Genomic DNA, 21,004 nt, shown 5'->3' with positions numbered 1-21,004 from the left:
CAAGAAGCAAAGGAGCAGGAGACACACGCAATGCCTGTGGTCTCCCACAGGGTCCACCCATCACAGACCACCTCTTCTCTCCAAACCTCCCGCCTTCTCCTACGAGAGGCAGTGTGTGCTTACAGGCCCCCATACATGTACACGTGAGCGCAGCACGAGCTCAGACACCAGGACGGGCCAGCTGTGTCCAGAGGGGACTGGGTCCATGCAGATGAAGCTTTAACACGAGCATGTCTCTGCACTGTTTAACTTTTCCATCCGAGACACAATTACTTTCCTGCTTTCCCAGCTTCATCAGGACATCTAATGACCCACAAGATGTTTATATTACACTAGAGTTTCCCTTAAAAGGCCGGGACATTCTTCACAGGCTCCCCAGGCCGCCTGGCTCCTCAGGCTCCCAGGGCTCCAGCTTCGCCCCCAAACTGCATACCCCCACCCTCTGCGTGTTCACTTTCCAACCGGGGCCACGGCTGCCGCCCCTGCAGGGTTTGTGCCCGCCCACCCCACCCCTCCGCAGCACCGTCTCCTGGAGCCCCCTCCCCTCCATGCCTCGGGACCCAGCGCCCTCCCCACCATGGGCACCAGCGCCCCTCCACGCCGCTTCATTCCACCGGTGACCCTGGGCCGGTTTCTGGCCTCCATCAGGGCTGGTCCGTGAACAACGGAACGGGTCACCCTGCAGTGGCCAGAGCTCACGGTCACCAGGCTTCCCCAGTGTCAGGTCTCCGAGCTGCGGGGCAAGAACAGAAGTAGGTGGATCAGGGGCGGGCGGGCCCATCGACACGTGGAGCGCACATCCAGAAGTTGAGGGCCCTGATGGTCTTTCTCCCAGGACGAGGCCAACCCCACCTGCCCAAGAATCCTGGTGGCATCCCCTCCTGACCCTGAAATTATGCCTCAGCACCTACTGTGTGATACCACTTATAGATGCTCTTTAAATATGACATAAGTGAACTTATTTATGAGACAGAAACAGCCTCACAGATAGATGCTCTTTAAAGATGACATAAGTGAACTTATTTGTGAGACAGAAACAGCCTCACAGACACAGAAGACAAACTTGAGGTTACCAAAGGGGACAGAGCGGGGAGGGGAGAATTCGGAGGCGGGATTAACATATACGCCACTATTCATCAAACAAACAAGGACCCACTGCAGAGCTCAGAGAATCAGATCCAATACGCTGAAGTAAACCACAACGGAGAAGAACAGGAAAATGCATGTGTGTGTCTATACATGCATACGTGTGTGTGTAACTAGATCGCTTCGCTGTACGCCAGAAACGAACGCAACACTGCAAACCAACTCTACTTCATAAAAAGAGAAGCGATGTCCCCGAACCCTGCCTTCACATCCGTTCTCCCAGGACAAGCTTCACTGGCGCCAAGCAGCAGAGAAATGCGGTGAAAACCAGCTCATCTCTTCGGCTATCTCTGCATTTTACATCCAAATCGCCCAAATTTTTTACATGATCCTTTAAATCCTTCAGCACATCTCAGCCCCCAAGAATGCACCCTGTTCCTCAAGATAAGGTGGAAGCGTTAATAACCACGTAATCACCTCAGCACCAGACTATGCGCACAGCATCTTTCAGATCAGGTCGCTGCCGGAGTGAATGGGAACGCTGGCAATGATTAATGATCAGGCTGAGGTCACAGGCCTGGGCTGGCTGGCGCTCTGCACACCCCATTCTCTGCCCCACATGGCTGATGGGAAAAGCTAGACTTTGTGGGTCTCCGTATCCTGCACCCCCAAAGCAGGCGCCCACAGTAAAAGGGCTTTCAGGAAGCGTGCATTACCTCCTGGGGCTCACGGCTCCCCAAGAGTCCTCCTCCGCACCCCTGATGAACCTGGACTCTGTCACATTTGCTCAGAAAGGGTCTCTCTTTTCTACGCTTCCAGAACTCTCAACTGGATTCTTGCGGTTACCCCCACCTCTGCCATCTGCAGATGAACAGATTCTAGCTGCATCTCCAAACCTCAACTGTTCTCGCATAGCCTCAGCAATCAACGAGGCAATCAGCAATCGTAACGATGCTGCCACTGCCCAGGAGGCCGAGAGGCACAGAGAACCCGAGATGCAGCTGAGGACACGGGATCTGCACACAGGCAGAGGCTGTGAGTGGTCCCAGGAAATGACAGAGAAACGCCAAGCGTCCAATCTCAACAATGAGATTGATGTTTGCCAAAGCTGTCCTCCCTGGTCAGCTCTCCCACCCGCCTCAGAAGCGCCTGCATCCTGCCTGCTCCTCACGGCCAGTTCTTTGGTGACACCGTCGAACTGAGTGCTACTCACATCCACTGTCAGAGTCAGGCTGCCCTCGTCAATAACTCGTGTTCAACAGATCCAACTGTAACAACAGATCTGACTGTAACACCCAACCATCCATCCCCCAGGCTTCCCTGTGGCTCAGTGATAAAGAGCCCTCCTGCCAAGCAGGAGACGCGGGTTCAATCCCTGGGTCGGGAAGATGCCCTGGAGGAGGGCGTGGCAACCCACTCCAGTATCTGCGCCTGGAGGAGCCTGCAGGGCTACAGGCCACGGGGTTGCAGAGTCGGACGTGACCTAGTGACTGAACAACAATCTCCACATCCTCCTAGACCCAATTATGGAAAGTGTCTAGGAGTCTGAAATATGCTCCAAGCACCGCCTCCTTAAAAATGCACTGTGCACAGACAAACTTACGGTAACCAAAGGGGAAAGGGATCAGTTAAAAGCTTGGGATTAACAGGAATACCCTGTGTGCACGCGTGCGAAGTCACTTCAGTCGTATCCGACTCTTTGCAGCCCTATGGACTGAAGCCCGCCAGGCTATTCTGCTCCAGTATGGCAGATACGGCCTGAACGTGTCACTGTGACATTTGGATGTACTGCAAACTCCAGCTGACCTTACCTACCCTCCACTCCAAGAAGAGAATTGCCAATTAAGAGTTAAGTCTTTTAAGGGTCATTTCTATAGTTATTCCCTGGTGGCTCAGAGGTTAAAGCGTCTGCCTCCAATGCGGGAGACCCAGGTTCGGTCCCTGGGTCGGGAAGATCCCCTGGAGAAGGAAACGGTAACCCACTCCAGTATTCTTGCCTGGAGAATCCCATGGACGGAGAAGCCTGGGAGGCTACAGTCCACAGGGTCGCAAAGAGTCGGACACGACTGAGTGACGGAACGGAACGGAACATCACACATTTCATCAGAGATTTTTACATTAACAGCTTTTCACAGCAGCAAGATAACATGGGATGTGGCCTGCCACTGTCTAGGGCAGATGGCTAACACATCTTACCCAGAACTTTGACCTACATTTTCTTTCTAAAGCCACTCAATATTTTCCCACAAACAGTCTTCATGTTTCTGATTCATTCGTCCCCAAGCCACAAATTAGATGGGTCTTGCCCAGGAAATCTGGAAAACTTTGGTCCCTGGAACAAGACTTGAATTCTGCCAAACAGCCTAACTCAAGAGAAAAGGGCTCAGGGGCTGGCTGTGACCAGATCTCCTCCAGCTTCAAGAAGGTGCTGAGTCAGAGGACAGCCGCCCTCCTCTCTGGGGGCTGTCCCCCCGGGGTTTCTATACCGAGAACGCTGACATGACCTCTGCACCCTCTGAGCTGGAGGCCCCCGGGGTGCGGCCCTGCTAGTTACAAAACCACCGCGCCCTGACCGCTGGCCTCAAGCCCCTCCACCCTGGGTCCTGCCACCGTGCCACCGAGCAGCACAAAGTGAGGCAGAGGACCACGGTCTTGCATCATCACTGTTGGGACACACGCCATTCTCGCTCAAGTGCCTGGGAGCCAGAGCACTGGAGAAACCCACTTGCTTCTTGATGTCCATTCCTACATCTGGTATTTCCTCATCGGATGCCTTTGTCCACCCTAAATCCAAGCTGCTTTCCCATAGCCAGCTTTGTGTAATTTCCAGGGCAGAGAGGAAACCCCAGCTAATTCATTTCCCACCCGAGAGATATTTCAAAATTTCTAATCTCTAAATAAATGGAATAGCCCTGAATGTTTGCTAGTCTCATGAATTTACTTTAGAGACACAAAATAAGTAATCTTTCCTATAAGAAAATTTAGTTCTTTTCTTCATTTTTTGTAACTCTTTTAACAAAGTCGAATTTCTGAGGTTGAGCCATCCTAAAACTGCCAAGAGAGACGTCTTTTAAAATAATTTCTAGTTCAACATGATCAAAGGCCAAAATTGCTTGTACTAATGCCATACACAATGTTTGAGGGTAGGAATACTTGTCTGCTTTTTGTTCCACATCCTGGGTGTACAATAAATATTAATTATGAGTGAGTGCACAAATGGATGCCTTTAATTATGCTGACACATGAAGAATATGTACGGTACACACAGAGCTAACATATGCATTTTGCTGCTGTTCAGTCGCTCAGTCATGTCCGACTCTGTACGACCCCATGGACTGTAGCCCACCAGGCTCCTCTGTCCACGGGATTCTCCAGGCAAGAATACTGAAGTGGGTAGCCACTTCCTCCTCCAGGGGATCTTCCCGACCCAGGGATCAAACCCAGGTCTCCTGCAGGTGGATTCTTAACCACTGCACCACCTGGGAAGCCCATAGGCATTATACACACACACACATATATATATAGGCTGTGCCAACTGGCTTGCAAGATCTTAGTTCCCCAACAAGGGATCGAACCAGCACCCCCAGCACTGCAAGTCTAGGAGTAGAAGAGTCCTAACCAGTGGACAACCAGCAACTCCCTGCTTGCATATTTTTTGACCCAGAGCGACTGCTCAACATTCACTTACTGAATGCAATTTCAAATTATTTGAATGTCATAAGCAAGATACTGAGCTCAGAACAGATTGATTTGTGTTCTGTGCTTAGGTGAATTCTTAGCCTTGCTTGTTTTATTTTCACTGATGTGAAAAAAAAAAGACACTTTGATTACAAATTTGGCTTCCAGCCTAAAACAGTGCCCAAAGTTATGCATCTCAAATGTGTTTTCCAGTCAAGAAAAATACACACATCTCTATAATATGTTAGTGAATGATAACCTCCATGAAAGAAGAGAAAAATCTAAGGCCAACAAGAAATAATAAAAAATGACTGATAACAGAAATTTTTTACAAGTTTAAAAGCCTGAATTCCAAGAATAAAGAAATAAAATTTCATTATTTCCAAGTACTTAGGAAAACACATTTTAACTATTACTAAGGCATCCAGAAGCTATTTGCTCAAAGCTGCTTTAACAAACTGATAAGAAGCATCTGCTGCTCACGTAATGTTTACACGCACAAGTATTTGTTAAAGATAAGGGGTGAATGCGGGATGAATCGAGCAGATTGCAGCTCGTCCTGTGTGGTCAGGAGTGCGTCACCCCAGCTTATCAGCGACTGGGGCTGACTGGGGACCGTTCTGTGTACTTACCCAAAACCCATGGGCCCAGGAGCTGCACTACCCAAGCTGCAGCATTTTTTCCCACCACGAACCCATCTTCCTGCTTTGGCAAGTTCATCTTAATTTTACAGGCCATTTCCTGACCAAAACTGAGTTATCTTAAACCACTAACCCCAAGCGGCCTGTAATTTCCAGGAAGTGCATTTGGCTGTAAAAAGACAGAGAACAGAAATTCCTCATTCAGGGGCCGAGCCTCGGAGGAGGTGGTGGGTGAGGCGGGCACGACAAGAAGATGAAGTCATACCCGAGGGCTCCTGCCCACCCTGCAGGGCGGCCTCTAAGCAAACTCCGAGCCCACTGTCAGCAGACAGGAAAGTGAGAATGGAGCCATAAAGATGGGAAAACGCTGATATACCGTGGATCAGCACGGAAACACCGTGTCCCCTCGCCCCAGCGCCAAGCCCTCTCCAGCATCCTAACACCCCACACGCCTGCATTGGGACCTTCCCACTCCCCAAACCCATCCCCTCCCCCAGTGGCACCACGGGGCTGCAACCGCCAGCAGTAACACCAACCAGCAAGAAGAGGGGTCGTCAGAATCGGAGGACAGCTACAGCGGCTCAGCGTCCACTGAGCACAAGCCACTGCCCAGAAAAGTGTGGCTACCGCTCACCGCCACCACGGCGCTGCCCCTGGGAGTGAGAGAAGGGGTGAGGCCTGCGGTCCCTGGGACCCGCAGCATCGCCACTGCCCCCTGGAAACATGCTTCTCGGGCGCACCCACACCCTGCTCAGCACTATACTGGACCTTGTCCACTCTAGGTAATCGTGATTATAACACCACCATCTTAACAATACCACCTTAACGCAGGCTTTAACGCAGGGATAGTGGGGACCTAAGTTCCACACAACTCCGTAATAATTCCATGACACTAAAGTTATATTCTGTAAAATAAAATGCAACTCAAAAATTAAAGCTAATTAAGAAAAGGAGTTGCTTATATTTTAAAAATGACATTTTTAAAGCTGATGTTTTTGGCTGATGTGAAGAGCAAACTTATACGATGCGGATGCTGGGAAAGACAGAGGGCAGGAGGAGAAGTGGGCGGCAGAGAAGGAGATGCTCAAATAGCATCACTGACTCAACAGACGTGAGTTTGAGCAAACTCCAGGAAACAGTGAAGGCCAGGGAAGCCTGGTGTGCTGCAGGCCACAGGGTCGCAAAGAGTCGGACACGACTTAGCGACAGATTTTGGATGATGTGGAAATTAACATTCTCACGCTCAAGAAAACGTCACTCATTGCATAAAAGGATAACTGGGTTTTAGAATACACTTTGACTGCTTTCCCCTACTACAAAAATAATACGCTTACTTCTTAAAAATATTGTCAGAGATGCAGTAACCAAATTTGCCACTGATAAAAATATACATTAATGTTATTTAATAGTAATGAAACAATACCTTAATAGCTATCATTGGGCCCATCTGTAACCTTCTGAAACAGGAAACCAGCACTGACGCTGTACCCTCAGAAATGCCCCATATGCTGAAAGAGGACTGTCGGGGGCACTTATGTTTCTGAAGTGAAGACCTAGGCTACCATGATCTCTGTTCTGCTGAAAGCTATTTGTGACGCCATTTCATGCATTTAGGAAACACTCATTTGATTTTTATCCTTGACGTGGTACCATTTCAGCCTGCGGTCCTTAGATATGAGCAGCAATGATTTCTGATATCTTCCAGGTCCTTTAGGCATGTGAGTGGGAGCCAGGAAAAGCTTGTGCAAATAGCTTTGGAAACTGAGCTACAAATAAAAATCCTTGAGTTTCGTTCTTCATAAAGGAACATGCTCATTCTTAAAGCAGAGACTCAGTACAACTATTTTAACAATTTCAATTTAATTTCAATTCAAATACAGGAACACTGCCTCTACATAGTCCATTGAGTTGGACAACATTTACTGAATCAGTCCAGCTCTGCCCGAATGGCTCTACCAGTGTGTCTCCAAGTACTGGGAAATTTGGTGAAACGGGAACACTGTCCTCTCCCAGGGCACAGCCAGCCTCTCCTGCTATTAGCTGAGTAAGAGAGAGAGGCCCACAGCAGACTAAGATAAGAACCGAGTAATCAACACCAGTAATTCCAAAACTCCGACAGAATCTTGACTCCAGGAGCAGCAGAAAATGAGGGGGCTGGAGAAACACCCTCTACCAGCAAGAGAAGCAAGAGACACGCACGGAATATACTGCCTTAATGCCTGCCGCGGACACTTGCCATCCGTCCTTCCCTTGACCACAGGTCAGGCAAGCTTTAGAACTCAGATGACAAAATCGTGCTCTTAGAGTGCAGACTGAAAAGCAAACCAAGCAAAGCAGGAATATTACTAAAGCACGGAACCAACTATTTACACGGAGTTCAGCCTTGTGTACATTTCCAGGCCGTGTTTAGTCTGTGGTGGAAGATCTACTCCAAACGCCCAACTGAGAGGAAACACCTCCACTGGCATTACTTTCCTTCTGCTGCCTAACTCTCCCACAGGGGTCACCAGCACAGCACAATTTCCGGGAGCCAGCCCTCAGCTCCTGCCAGCATCTCCCGGGGTCCGGAGCGAAAGGCAGCCAGGAACACCGGCCCCAGTACACGCAACTCACGGCTCCCCTCAAACATCAGGCCCTCCCCAGACGGTGCAGGCATTTTTCAAAGAAGCTCTGTCCTCCAGCACCTCAGTCTCAATATCATCAAGGGTGTGGTTCCATCACACACAAGACAGCGCGGTACCAGCCACACGGCCGTGAGAACAACAAACGTGTTTTGAGGGCTCCATGGCTCCACACACACACACAACCTCTCTGAGGTTTTAAAGGTGTCTGCAGATACTTCTGTGCTGTCTTCATTTGATGGATCAGGGACCCCAGGCTCAAAGAGACTACACTGCTCCATAAGACACAGATAAATCCTTCGTGACAACCACCCATGCTGCAGGCTGGGGAGTATGACGAACAGAGGCAGATAAACTCATGAATCCATATTGCCAAGAGTGTACGAAAGCAAGCCAAGAGACAAGAAAAAAGCCAACTAAATAACCTAACTCTACACCTAAAGCAACTAGAAAGGAAGAAATGAAGAACCCCAGGGTGAGTAGAAGGAAAGAAATCTTAAAAATTAGGGCAGAGATAAATGCAAAAGAAACAAAAGAGACTATAGCAAAAATCAGCAAAGCCAAAAGCCAGTTCTTTGAGAGGGTAAATAAAATTGACAAACCACTAGCCAGACTCATCAAGAAACAAAGGGAGAAAAAACAAATCAATAATAGAAATGAAAAGGGAGAGATTACAACAGACAACACAGAAATACAAAGGCTCATAAGAGACTACTATCAGCAATTATATGCCAATAAAATGCACAACTTGGAAGAAATGGACAAATTCTTGGAAAAGTACAACTTTCCAAAACTGAACCAGGAAGAAATAGAAAATCTTAACAGACCCATCACAAGCATGGAAATTAAAACTGTAATCAGAAATCTTCCGGCAAACAAAAGCCCAGGTCCAGATGGCTTCACAGCTGAATTCTACCAAAAATTTAGAGAAGAGCTAACACCTGTCCTACTCAAACTCTTCCAGAAAATTGCAGAGGAAGGTAAACTTCCTAACTCATTCTATGAGGCCACCATCACCCTTATACCAAAACCTGACAAAGATGCCACAAAAAAAGAGAACTTCAGGCCAATATCACTGATGAACATAGATGCAAAAATCCTTAACAAAATTCTAGCAATCAGAATCCAACAACACATTAAAAAGATCATACATCATGACCAAGTGGGCTTTATCCCAGGGATGCAAGGATTCTTCAATATCCACAAATCAATAAAAAAAAAAAAAGCAAGCCAAGAATAAACAACAGCAAAATGCTACACATCCATTCAAGTGGCCAAACTCCCAACCAGTGACAACGCCAAACGCTGGCAAGGACAGAGAGCCACAGGAACGCTCACTCCCTGCTGGCGGGACTCAAACTGGCACGGCCACGCTGGGAGACAGCGTGCTGGTGTCTCACGAAGCCAGACCTACTCTTACCAAGCGACCCGGCAATTCCGTACTTGGGTATCTGCCCAGAAGAGCTGAAAACTTAGATCCACACAGACACCTGCACACGGATGTTCACAGAATCTTCATTTAAAACGACTGAAATGTGGAAGCAAACCAGAGTGTCTCAGTAGACGAGAGGATGTCCGTGCAGACAGTGGAGTATTAGGCAATGCGAGCTATCAAGTCATGAAGACATGGAGGAAATTTTAAGTGCGTAAGAAAAAGCTAAAGAAGCCAATCTGAAAAGTCTGCATGATGTAATGATGCCAGCCAAATGAAAAGACAAAAGGACGGTGACAGTGAAACGACCAATAGCTGCCAGTTTGAGGAGAGAAGGGGGTGAACAGTCAGAGCATGGAAGGCTCCTGCTGCTGCCGCTGTTTAGTCACTAAACAGTCACCAACTCTTTCCGGCCCCGTGGACTGTAGCCCGCCAGGCTCCTCTGTCCGTGGGATTTTCAGGCAAGAGTACTGGAGTGGGTTGCCATTTCCTTCTCCAGGGGATCTTTCTGACCCAGGGACTGAACCCACGTCTCCTGTCTCTGGCATTGGTAGGAGGGTTCTTTAACAATTTCCCTGGGAAGCCTAGGGAGGCCTTTCAGAGCGGTGGGAACACTCTGTAGGATGCTGCAATGGGGGCAGACCCACAGGAGATACAACGGTGCGTGAACCCTAAGGTCCGCCGCAGACCTTGGGTGACAATCCTGTGTCAGGGCAGGTGTGACCAAACATGCCACCTGGGGAGGGACAGTGATACTGGAGGACACTGTGCTTGTGGGTCACAGAGGGTGTGCGGGAAAGCTCTGCCCCTTCCTCCCCATTCTGCTTCGAACCTAAAATGGCTGGAAGCAATCAAGTCTTCATTAAAAAACAGACAGACCAAAAGCCACCCAGCCAAAGAGGCGGGGGACCTTTGGTCAGACAGCAGGTAGCCGCTGTGGGGTGGTGAGCAGAGGAATCACGTGGTGGTGAGGGCTCTCAGAAGCCTCAGGACGCCGGGAGGAACCCGCTGGAGAGAAGACAGGTGGGAAGGGGGACAGGAGCCGGGAGGGGTGTGTGGCAAGCCTTCCCAGGCGGGGGTCCTAGAAGGGCCAGCCTGGGGGACCCGGAGGAGCGGACGGCAGGGGGACGGGAGAGCGAGTGCCCGGGGACACGAGGTCAGACAGGAGGGTCCCCAAGGAGGCCACGGTCCCTGAGCCGAGCGTCAGGAAACATCAGGGTGTCGAGTCGGGAGGGCAGTCGGTCTGCGTGAAGCATGGCAGCTCGGTTCCGGTCAGGAGTCTTTGGGAAGATTCCCCAGAGAAGGAAATGACAACCCACTCCAGTGTTCTTGCCTGGAGAATCCCCTGGACAGAGGAGCCTGGCGGGCTCCAGTCCACGGGGTCACAGAGGGTGGGACACACCTGAGCGCGTGGCTCAGGCGGAGTGTTAAAGCGGGACAGCGGAAGCGAGATGTTCCAGAGAGCGTGGACGCCAGCCGGGGCGTCCAGGGGAAGGTCTGGCGACGCCCCCACGGGACGCCAAGGGATCACGGGGGCGGGCAGGGCGGCGAGAACCGGAAGCCCACTGGAGCCCCCCGCTGCGGGCCACCCACCCGGAGGGGGCTGGAAGAGGAAGAGCAGAGAGGCAGAGCAGCAGGGGGACCCCCGGCAGACGGGTGTCAGGGAACTAAGGCCTGGAGGACACTGGCGGGAAGCACCTGGAAGCGGCCCGAGGGCCAGACCATAAAGGCTCCTCCAAAGCCACTCGGGGTGGCGAGCGCCTCAAGGGAAACTGAGAAGGGAGGAGTCTTCTGTTTACACCCCCTTTCGATGTGCGCAGGAGCAGGTGGGATGTGTCTGCTCTGCAGTTCACGTTTTTTTAGCAGTTGTTTAATAACAGCAGGAAGAGCAATGCTCTGATGATATTATTTTAGGCATCCTATTGTTGCTGTTGCTTACTGGAGTCCCAGCACTCAGAATACCCAATCTGCTCGGGAGACGTTTTCAGGAGGCCAGTCCTCAAGCAGTTGAGGAAACCATCCTTAGAGCAAACGTCGGCGCCTCATCAAAACAAGGGTTGTAAATTACTCACTGAGAGACACCCCCTCCAACTCTAAAAAGATTCATTTCAGGGCATCACTTGTGGGTTCAATTTTTCTGCCAAAGCTCTACCAGTTCTTAACTAGAAAACCAAACTCGTTCAGGGACAACCATCCTTACCAGTTCCAAGAAATCTGCAGACAGTCTTGTTAATGAATAATGCGGGGTTTAAGAATCCCCCCACGGCCTTGCCCCACTGCGGGGTGGTTTTCCAGCTCAGCTCCTAAGGCACTCACGCCTGCGACCGGCCATCCGTGCTGCAACTCTGCAAACATCCCAACCCACCGGTGACCCCCGGAGAGGGCCCCTGTTTGGTGTGAGGGGGGTCTTATCACAGCTCTCCAAGACCTGGGCCACCGGTGCGTCTCCACCCCTCCCAGGGGAACATTTGGACATCATGACTGTGAGTCCCGGAAGCAGAGGTATCCTGGTGCCTCAGAGAAGGACACGCTCAAGGTCATCTTTCAATGCAAAGACAGCCTGATCGGTGAAGGGGCTGGGGAAGGACTGTCCAACCTTCTGAGTGTGATGCACACAGCAATTCACAGGGAAACAAGAAGCCGGGACTACGGTTCCCATTCCTCCCCCAGATTCAGAGGTGGGATGTTGTACCGGGATTTCCCCTGAATTTCCCAAAGCTGGGTTAGGTGCTCCTATGCTCACGGGTTTGCCCTGTCTGTAACATTTGCCAGCCTGGGTTGTACTGGCCTGTTTCTTTCTATTTCTCAGGAGACCCAAGCCCTCCTGGCGGGGGAGGGCAGGTTCTACTCTGGAGCACAGCCAACGCCCAGCAGAGGGTGTGGCCTGAAGCCTCGCTGGGGCACCCCGTGTGGGATGAAGGCAGGATCCTGGGCCAGAGGGCAGATCTGCCAGGGAAACTGAGGCAGGAGGTTACCGAGTCCTCAGAAATCATCTGCTTAACGAAAGCAGACACAACATTTAGGACCCTCTGGTCCTTAAGTAACACGTGTGTGTGTGTGTGCGCGCGCGCCTACACCATTAACACATGCGTGTGTGTTACTTGATTAGTTGTGTCTGACTCTCAAGGACCCCCATGGACTGTAACCAGCCAGGCTCCGCTGTTCACAGGATTTCCCAGACAAGAATTACTGGAGCGGGTTGCCAGTCCCTTCTCCAGGGCATCTTCCCAACCCAGGGATTGAGTCCTGGTCTCCAGCAGGAGGATTCTTTACCATCCGAGCCATCAGGGAAGCATTAACACACACTCATAACTCCGTGAGTGCACTCACACGCAAGGGTTGCACACTTCTCTCCCGGTTGCTACAAGAGGCAGTCCAGATGTGAAGAGCGCGATGGTTTAGACTCTGTCCTCACCAGGCCCCCTCCAGGGACTGTGTTCATGGTGCTGTCTCGGGAACTAAGTCAGAAATCAGCCTTCTCATTTAACTGACATTCCCAGCAGAACGTGGGCCACACTCATGGGAGTTCAACCTCCCTTTGCCTGAGTTCTAGGTCATTCAGTCCCAGAGGAGTGACTAATGGTCTAGAGATGCCAGCACCCTAGGCGGGCATCACCACGCTTTGGGGGAGGTTCACATGTCTGATCCTGAGAAGTAATCTGTTAAGAAGCATCACACAGGCCAGTTGGAGAGGGGGCGTTTGGAGGCTGCAGAAGGAAGGATTCATTCAGCTCCTGACTGCGTGACTCTGAACAGAGGACCCGCAATCATAACTTTAGGGGCAGATTTTTCTCTTGGGTCTGAATCTTATTCCTCCATTCTTGCCTAAGAAAGAAAAGTTAGGGAGGAGTGTGGCGGTGAGAAAAAAAAAATCCCTGACTTAGGAAACCTGCCCACTGGTAAACGAACAGTATAGCCACAGCACATAGGATCCAACATAAAACCAAACGCCTTTCTTGTGCGTAATAATAACAGCAAGGGTAGCCTGTTCCCGACACACAGTAGGTGGCGTCTGCGTGTACCAATCCAGGTAACATAGGTTCAGATACTCCAAAAAAGCAGACAATCCAAGAAGCAACTATATTGGCTTCCAAATTAGGATCTGGTCTATGGGCAGCATCTCATCATTCTAAATGCATTTTTAAATGATATTGTGCTCGGATCAATATGGAAATTATTCAACTATTTGGTACTCCTAACAGCTGATTTTGGAAGGAGGTAAGTTTAAAAAAAAGTTACTGATGGCATGAAAAGTGAGACCAGTTTTAAAATTAGCCAGATATTATTTTTAAATGGATTTTCTCATACAGAGATAAGCCATTTGCATATTAATACATTTTCTCTCTCTTGGTTAAACCAGGAAAAAAAAAATATGGCAAAATGATAAGACCCATGAAGCTAACTGGTGATCAGAGGGTGTCCACCTGCCAGATGTCTTAAAATATAACATAAGATGTTAGGGATACAGCAAAACCAGGACAGGAACATGCACTTGGGCTCTAAGAAACATTCAAGGAAGGTAAAATAATCCCATCTACAGTAATGAGTTTGGTTTCCCACTCACTGAGTGGCTCCTGCTTCACACTGGAGGCTAATTAAAAAGCCGGCTCTTACAATGGGCTTGGCTTTGCTAATATCATCAATAGGAAAACTCAAGGGCAAACATAGTTTCATATTTTAAACAGAGAACTTCTCTCATTTCCCTGCCACCTCTCCTTGGAAGTGTGAAATCTTTGCCTCAGAAGCTCTAGACCCAAATAAAGAGTTCAAGAGCTGCCTCTGTTGGAAGTATTTTGTCATCGTGACCAGAGAACGTTTCAATAACCGACTAGGGTGCTAGCTGGCCTCTGGGCTGCGAGAAAATAATCTGAAGCTAACTGCTGGTGTTGTTCCCTACCCAATGACAGCAGCCAGCCAAGAGCCAGACTCAGTTCCAAGGTATGTATGCATATTGTCAGTTCATTCCGGCAAGTAACAGTTCATCATTTATATATATAATCAAGTCAGTCAGCTTCATTCTTCCTTAAGAGAAGGAAAGAAAACAAAAAACAACCTGAGAGTAAAATTATGTGAAACAGTTAAAGAGTAAGTGGGAAATGCCAAAAGCAGTAACATCATTTTTTAAAAAGTTGGGGGGAGGGATGCAAAATGCGTTTAGGAGCCACACCTTCCTGGGGTTCTGTCTGCAAGTCTGTGGCGCTGGAGAACAGCTGAGGTCTCAGGGGGAAGGAAAAAAGTAAAGAACAGCAGCACATCAGGGATCTTCCAAAGCTGGACGCCTCCACTCTTGCAAGCCTCAGTCCCAGATCCTTTCTGGGCAAACACATAGCCCGAGGAAATGAAAACTAGCAAAACAATCTCTGCACAGAACAATAGATGGAGTTTCGTTTTGGTTTCACACTCAGATATAACGTGGTTATATATATCTTTTTTTCTGCTATATTAAAAAAAAACTCATAGAGTGGAGTTTGGAAGCGTTTGAAAGCTGGAGGACAGAAAGGCACGCCGCAGCTCCTTAGCGTGCTTCGGCGACAGCAAAGTCGTGGGAAAGCGAGAAGACAGCTGTTTCCAGGCAAAGGGCCCAGGACTGTTCAGCATCAACCACCAGAGTCTCCAAAGCTCCAGAGAAACACGCCCAGAGCGACGCCCGGGCACATGTGTGGGGCTCCGAACAGCACGGGGCGCGCGTGTCCACCCCTCCGGCCCCGGCCCCCTCGGGCGCCCGGCGCAGGTCAGGGCGCCCGGCGGCCCGGCGGCCCCGAGATGCGAGTTCAAGTCCCGCGGCCTCCCGGGTGCCCTCACCCCGCGCGGGGCGCACCAAGATCTGCTCTCTCGCCCCCCGCCCGAGGAGTCCCCTGACTCGCCCCTACCCAGCCCACAACAAAGGCGGCTCCCTAAGGCGTGCGCCATCGCAGCCCACGGGGGTCCCCGGCTGGGACCGGCCGGGAGAGCGCGGCAGGCGGCGGCGCGCGCGCGCGACCCCCGGGCCCGGAGGGCGGCTCCGGCCGGGGACAAAGGGGCCGCGCGGGGCGCCGGGGCGCGGGGCGGGACGCCGGGAGCCCAGCCGGCCGGGACTCACCTTCGCGGCGGCCCGGCTGCTCTCCTCGTGGAGCAGGAGCGCGGCGAGCAGCAGCAGCAGCCAGACGCCGAGCCGGGGCCCCATGGCGGCGAGCCCGGGGCGGCGCGGACCGGCGGGGGGCGCCGAGGGACGGCAGAGCCGGCGGCCGGGCTCTGGCGGGCGGCGGCGGGCGGCTCACTCTGGCAGGGCCGGGGCTCGAGCGCGGCGCACCGTCCCGGGCGCGGCGGCTCGCGGCGGAGACCTGAGCGCGGCCCGGCGAGCTCCCCAATTTGTTGGCGCTGCCCCTCCCCTCGGCGGCGGGGGCGGGCACCGCCTCAAAGGGGGAGGACCCTGCGGCGCGGGTAAGAGGCCGCGAGCGCGCGGCCGGGCGACTGTGGCCGCCGCGCGCCGGGACGCAGGGCTCTGCGCTCCGCACCCGCCGCCGCCGCCGCGCGCCCCGCGCTCGCCGACCGGCCGAGCTCCGAGGGCAGACGCGCGGGCCCGAGGCCGGCCCCGGAGGGCGGTCGCGCCTCTCCTGCCGCCCGCGGCGCTGCCGGAGGGCGGAGGCGCGCGGACCGCCGCCGCTGAGGCCAGGCCCGAGGTGAGAGCGGCCCCGAGACGCCGGGACCCGCCGGAGGGCAGGGACGCGGGCGCCCGCTGCCGCCGGGGCTGCACGCTCGGCTCTCGGAGCGGGCAGGGGCGAGGCGATGGGGCGGCCGCGGCGGAGCGGCCCCACCCCGGGCCTGGGGGCCAGGCTCCCCTCTCCCCGGCGGGGTCGCGGGGCTGCTCTCGGTCCAACCCCGCTTTCCCCCGTCTCGCGATTGGAGGCGGGCGGCGAGGATGCCCGCTCCCCGGCCAGGCTAAGCCCTCTTTGTCTCGCGTTCCAGGCTAATAGGGACCGATCGGAGGCCAGAGGGGCAAGACCCGGAGCATGGACACAGAGCTGCGCGCCGCGGCGCGCCCTGCCCTACGGCGGTAAGCGACCGTCCGCCCGGCCCCTGGGTCCCGCGCGCGCGTCCTTCGGGGAACTGCCACGCCGGGGCCACGCACTCACGCGCTCTTCCTCTCCCACAGGTGGCTGCTGCTGGGGGCCGTGACCGTGGGGCTGCTGGCCCAGAGCGTCCTGGCGGTAAGTCTTGACTCTCGTTCTGGGCTGACTGGCGAGCCGGAGAGAATCTTGGCTCTTGGGTCATCGTCTTGGCACTTGGTTGGGTCACCGAGTAGCCTTGCCAGAAGACAGCTTGTGCGTGCTCACCTGAATGTGTGTGTGTGTGTGTGTGTGTGTGTGTACGCGCGTGCCCGCGCCCCTTGTGTGCTGTGTGTCCTGGGCAGCCGGGACCCAGCCCAGGCTTTGCGAAAGTTCGCCTTCCCCGGAGGACTCTGATTTGCCTTCCCTTGGGTTCTCCTTCAATCCTGTGCGTTACAGGCGTCGGCTCATCCTTGGGAACCAATAATCAAAAACATGACCCGCCGCATCCTTTCCCCTCCTTTGAGCAAAGCCCGTCGTTAGAAGCAAAGCTGGGCCTTAGAGTCTAGGCAGTCAGACACGTGGTTCCCAGGAGCCAGGCTTGGGAGGAGAATGGCCTGTGTGGCATCAGAAACTGGTGTGGGGTCCTGTCCTTGGCAGAGTTTTCTTGTCCTTTTGAATGAAGGGCTCTGGGGTGGGGGGGTGGGCTGGGAGAACCTGGGACTCGGTACTCCTGGAAACTGGGAAAGGGAACATTGGCAGAAAGTACCGTTTTCTTGCAAGATGCGCTCTGGCCAGGGATGAGCCAAGGTGGGGCTGTTAAGGCTCCCACCAGGGACCCTGTTTCCCAAGTGCCTCCCCTCAAGCCCTGCCTTCGAAGTGATGCTGTAAGCATCATTCCTGCGCCATGATTGCACTGTGGGATGCTGTACCCTGTCACAGGAGCTGCTCCGCTTGAGCTCCATGTAATGTGGCTGGGCTGTCGCAGGTCTGCTGGTTGCTTTCAGTTGAGGACCCAAATGCTTAAGGTGGGACTGAAAATTGAGGAGACTTGCCGGGGTCCTGGAGGCCCCTCTCCTCCTCTGTCTGCTGGGATATCGGGGCACCTGGTGTCCGGGGGGCTCCCCTGAGCCGCCCCCCACCCCCACCCCCCCCGCACTCGGGGTAGTGGAGAGCTGTGTTCATGGCTTGGTTTGAATTCTGTTATTCCCACATTTTTCCGTCCTCATGTAACACAGCCGAGGAGTTCTGCAGGCTGAGAGTGGGGAAGTGCTGTCCAGCCTGGGGAGGAACCTGGAGCCTCACCTTCCTGCCGTCTTCTCCTCCAGGTCAGGGCCCAGATTAGGAGTCAGACGAGAACTCCGTACTTTGACCAGAGGGTTCCAGGCCAATTTTCCTCCAGCTCAGGCTGTGTCTCGTTCCTTTCCACACGTCCCAGATTTAGGATCAGAGACTAGATATTTGAACCAGCCCATTGACCCTTATGAATCCTTTTGCACACATGGCATGCAAAACTTGGCTCAGAGCTGGAAGCAGGGGCAATACGCACACATTCACACACACACGCTCAGAGAAGGAGCAGGAGGCCCCTGCAAAGGAAGACACCCAGGCCCGCCTGGTGTGTGCACTGACCTCTCTCTCCCACACCCCTTGGTCCCCTTTAACCACTTTCATAAACATGAGCGTTTTCCTTCCACAGGATGATGAGAATCTTACATGGGACTGAGCCTAAAATTGGCAGAAAGGGCTCTCTGTCAGAAGTGTGTGTGTGTGTGTGTGTGTGTGCACGCGCGCACACTCAAGTCGTGTTTGACTCTCTGCGACCCCACGGACTGCAGCCCACCAGGCTCGTCTGTCTGCGAGCTTCTCCAGGCAAGAATCCTGGAGTGGGCTGCCATTCCCTTCTCCAGGGGACCTTCCCAGAGATCCGACCCACGTGGCAGGCAGGTTCTTTAGCGCTGGCAGCACGCGGGGCGCACCCAGGTCAGGAGACCTCGGAACAAAAGGCAGCTCTGCCCTGAGCTCATCAATCCTGAGCCCGGGTTCCCTCATCCCAGCTTGTGGGATGCAGCGCAGCTCCTTCCCCTAAAGCCTCTGAGATGCTGCAAACCCATCTGAGTCCCTGCTGCCTGGCCCTGCGATGGGACCCAGAGCGTTTGTTGCCTAGCAGTGCTTCTCAGAGGACACTCCTTGGGCCCCTACACGCACCCGGAAAGGCGGGTTGAACATTCAGAACTCTGGTCCACATCTCAAACCTCCTGATCAGACTTTCTGGGGTGGAGCCTGGGTGTCTGCATCGCACTTGGTGCTGAAGTTTAGGAGCCAGTGAGTTAGAGACTGGGCTGGAAGGCATTGGGGTCACTTCCCGGTTTATTTCATTTCCCTTTGCTTTAGACTCTTACAAACAGACACTTCTGGGTCGTTTTACTAGAGACATATCGCTACATGTTATTCAACAGGCGTGGCGTTTGTAATGTCCAACAGTAGACTTTCCACTTAACCATCTTCTCATTGACCACTGGCTTTAATTCCTGTTACTCTTGCAATAGTGCCTTAACCCTTAACTGTATTTATTAAAACGCCTTTCCCCCTTGTGGCTAGTCCAGTTCCTGCCCAGCTTCTGTCTGCCACACTCAAGAGTCCTGTTTCTTTGCCCATTTGTGCCAGAGTCTTCCCAGGGGTAGGTCAGTTTAGTAAAACTGGCTGCTGGTCATAACTTGAAGAGTTCTGTAGCAGAAGCCACTGAAAATGGCTAGCAGAGGGGGTGAATAATTATTTAATGAATACTTGCTATGAGCAGATCTGTGTGCCGTAATTCATCTGAGCCTCATGGAAAAGCACACCTGCCTGAGTAGGTGTGCTTATTATCCCCATTTTGCAGAGTAGGAAACAGAGGCACAGAGAGTTGGAGCACACCTTGCCCGCGGTGTCTCTCTGTGAGCAGCAGGTTTGAGCCCGGGCGCCTCCCCACAGCTCGATTTCCCGGGATCAGACTGTAAGTCAACTACTGAGTTTCAGCAGTTGGGTCTCCTGGCTGTGGTTTCCTTGCTGTGGACAGACATGAGCCGAATAAAGCCCACCGGCTGGTTTCCGGGAAGGGGAGTTGCTCCCGCCTCCTCTGCTGCTCTGCTCTGAAGAGCAGGAGCCCAGACAAAGGGAGCGGCCACTCAATCTGGTGTCCTGCGGGAGGAAAGGCGCAGTCCCCAGCAGCCTGCACTCAGGGCCCAGCGGGGACACACACGCCCTGGGCGGGCGGCACTCTGTCACCTTGCCTTCCTGCAGCTGCCCAGCCTCCGGGCGGGGCCGGGGTGTGGGTGCCCGGGAGTAACCCGTCCCCAGTCACCACCGGCCCTGACTTTGAAGACGGGTTGCCTGGGCATGTGAGCCCCCACAGATCGCTGTTACTTCTTATCTCCAGAGATGGGATAGCAGCCTTACAGATCTAAGAGGGCAGTCCTGTGCGGTTCTGAGGGAGTGGGGGGCAGAATTCCAAAGAGCAAAGACCTTCCCGGAGATCAAACATGCTGTGGGCTGGGCTGACCTCCTGACCCCAGCCAGGACCTTAGATTCTCCAGTTATCAGGAGCCAGCTAGGAGAGCCGGGCACACAGGCGCTGTGTGGCCCCAGGAAGTGCTGGGCTCCAGACCACCTTCCCACCAGCTCGGATTTCCAGGCGCCTCCCAGGGCTCCAGGCTCTGGAAAATTCTCTGGGTGCTCCTACACGCTGCCACACCTTTCCCTCGCTCCTAGGAGAGAAGAGGAAGAGAAGGAATCTTCTCAGGTCTTCTCTGCTTCCAGTCAGCTTATCGATAAGTTATGGATGGTGTGCATTCCCCAGGCTCGCCTCCTGGAGATCAGGGCTTTCCCAGAGTTCCCTGGAGCGCTGGTCCTATTGTTCAAAGCCCGAGCCCCTCCGAAGCAGGGAAATATCGCAAGGTCCCTCCTCTGTTAATGGAAAATCAAAGCAAATCTCCAGCTCTTGGTACACTCTTAAAGCACGCTGCTCTGCATGGCTTGTCTGACTGCTGCGGTAGATAATGTCAGAGAGCTGTCCCAGCATCCCAGAGCAGGCACAAGGGGGTCAGAGGGCTACTGCCAGCAGGCACACCTCGAACCAGAGCGGGGGGCAGTGGAATTCAAGCGAAAAGTTCTAGAATAGAACACAAGGATTTTACTAAAATAATAAAAGTCAAAGTATGTTCTGTCTTCCGGAGGAGAGGGTAAAAGAACAGTAGGTGACCAGCTTCAATTAGATGATAGAGACAATGCGAGGATACCAGTGCGACAGCGATAACCCTTTTCAGTGATGATGTAAGGAAGGTCTCAGCACGTGGAAGGTGGTGGTTTTGGAATGTCTGGTACTTTCAATCTGAAAAAGAGCTAAGATCCCTCAATTAGAGGAGGCTGTGACGTTCATCTTCCGCCACACCTGGTGGCATCATTGCCGACGTGGAAGGTGGTGGGTGAGTGGTGAGCCCAGGCCTTGGCTGGTTCTGTGCAGAAGTTGGTGGCCTCCGAGGC

General features: G+C 53.0%; 2 protein-coding genes across 2 annotated transcripts in view; one reads left to right on the top strand and one right to left on the bottom strand.

The window, feature by feature from the left end:
• The window catches only part of COL4A1 (collagen type IV alpha 1 chain), a 135,380-nt gene extending 119,624 nt beyond the window's left edge, over positions 1 to 15,756 (bottom strand). The window contains exon 1 of the mRNA XM_055426709.2: positions 15,538 to 15,756. Coding sequence (XP_055282684.1) covers positions 15,538 to 15,621 — 84 coding nt within the window. The 5' untranslated portion in view covers positions 15,622 to 15,756. The remainder of the gene's footprint in view (positions 1 to 15,537) is intronic.
• A 221-nt stretch (positions 15,757 to 15,977) lies between these two features.
• The window catches only part of COL4A2 (collagen type IV alpha 2 chain), a 160,928-nt gene continuing 155,901 nt past the window's right edge, over positions 15,978 to 21,004 (top strand). The window contains exons 1-3 of the mRNA XM_055426708.2: positions 15,978 to 16,117; positions 16,404 to 16,491; positions 16,591 to 16,645. Coding sequence (XP_055282683.2) covers positions 16,448 to 16,491; positions 16,591 to 16,645 — 99 coding nt within the window. The 5' untranslated portion in view covers positions 15,978 to 16,117; positions 16,404 to 16,447. The remainder of the gene's footprint in view (positions 16,118 to 16,403; positions 16,492 to 16,590; positions 16,646 to 21,004) is intronic.

The sequence above is a fragment of the Moschus berezovskii genome, chromosome 13, assembly GCF_049115385.1.
Source record: "Moschus berezovskii isolate FMDL1 chromosome 13, NW_MosBer_1.0, whole genome shotgun sequence".
In the NCBI taxonomy this organism is placed as follows: Eukaryota; Metazoa; Chordata; class Mammalia; order Artiodactyla; family Moschidae; genus Moschus; species Moschus berezovskii.
The sequence above is the reverse complement of the archived record's forward strand: the minus strand, read 5'-3'. Positions and strand labels throughout refer to the sequence as shown.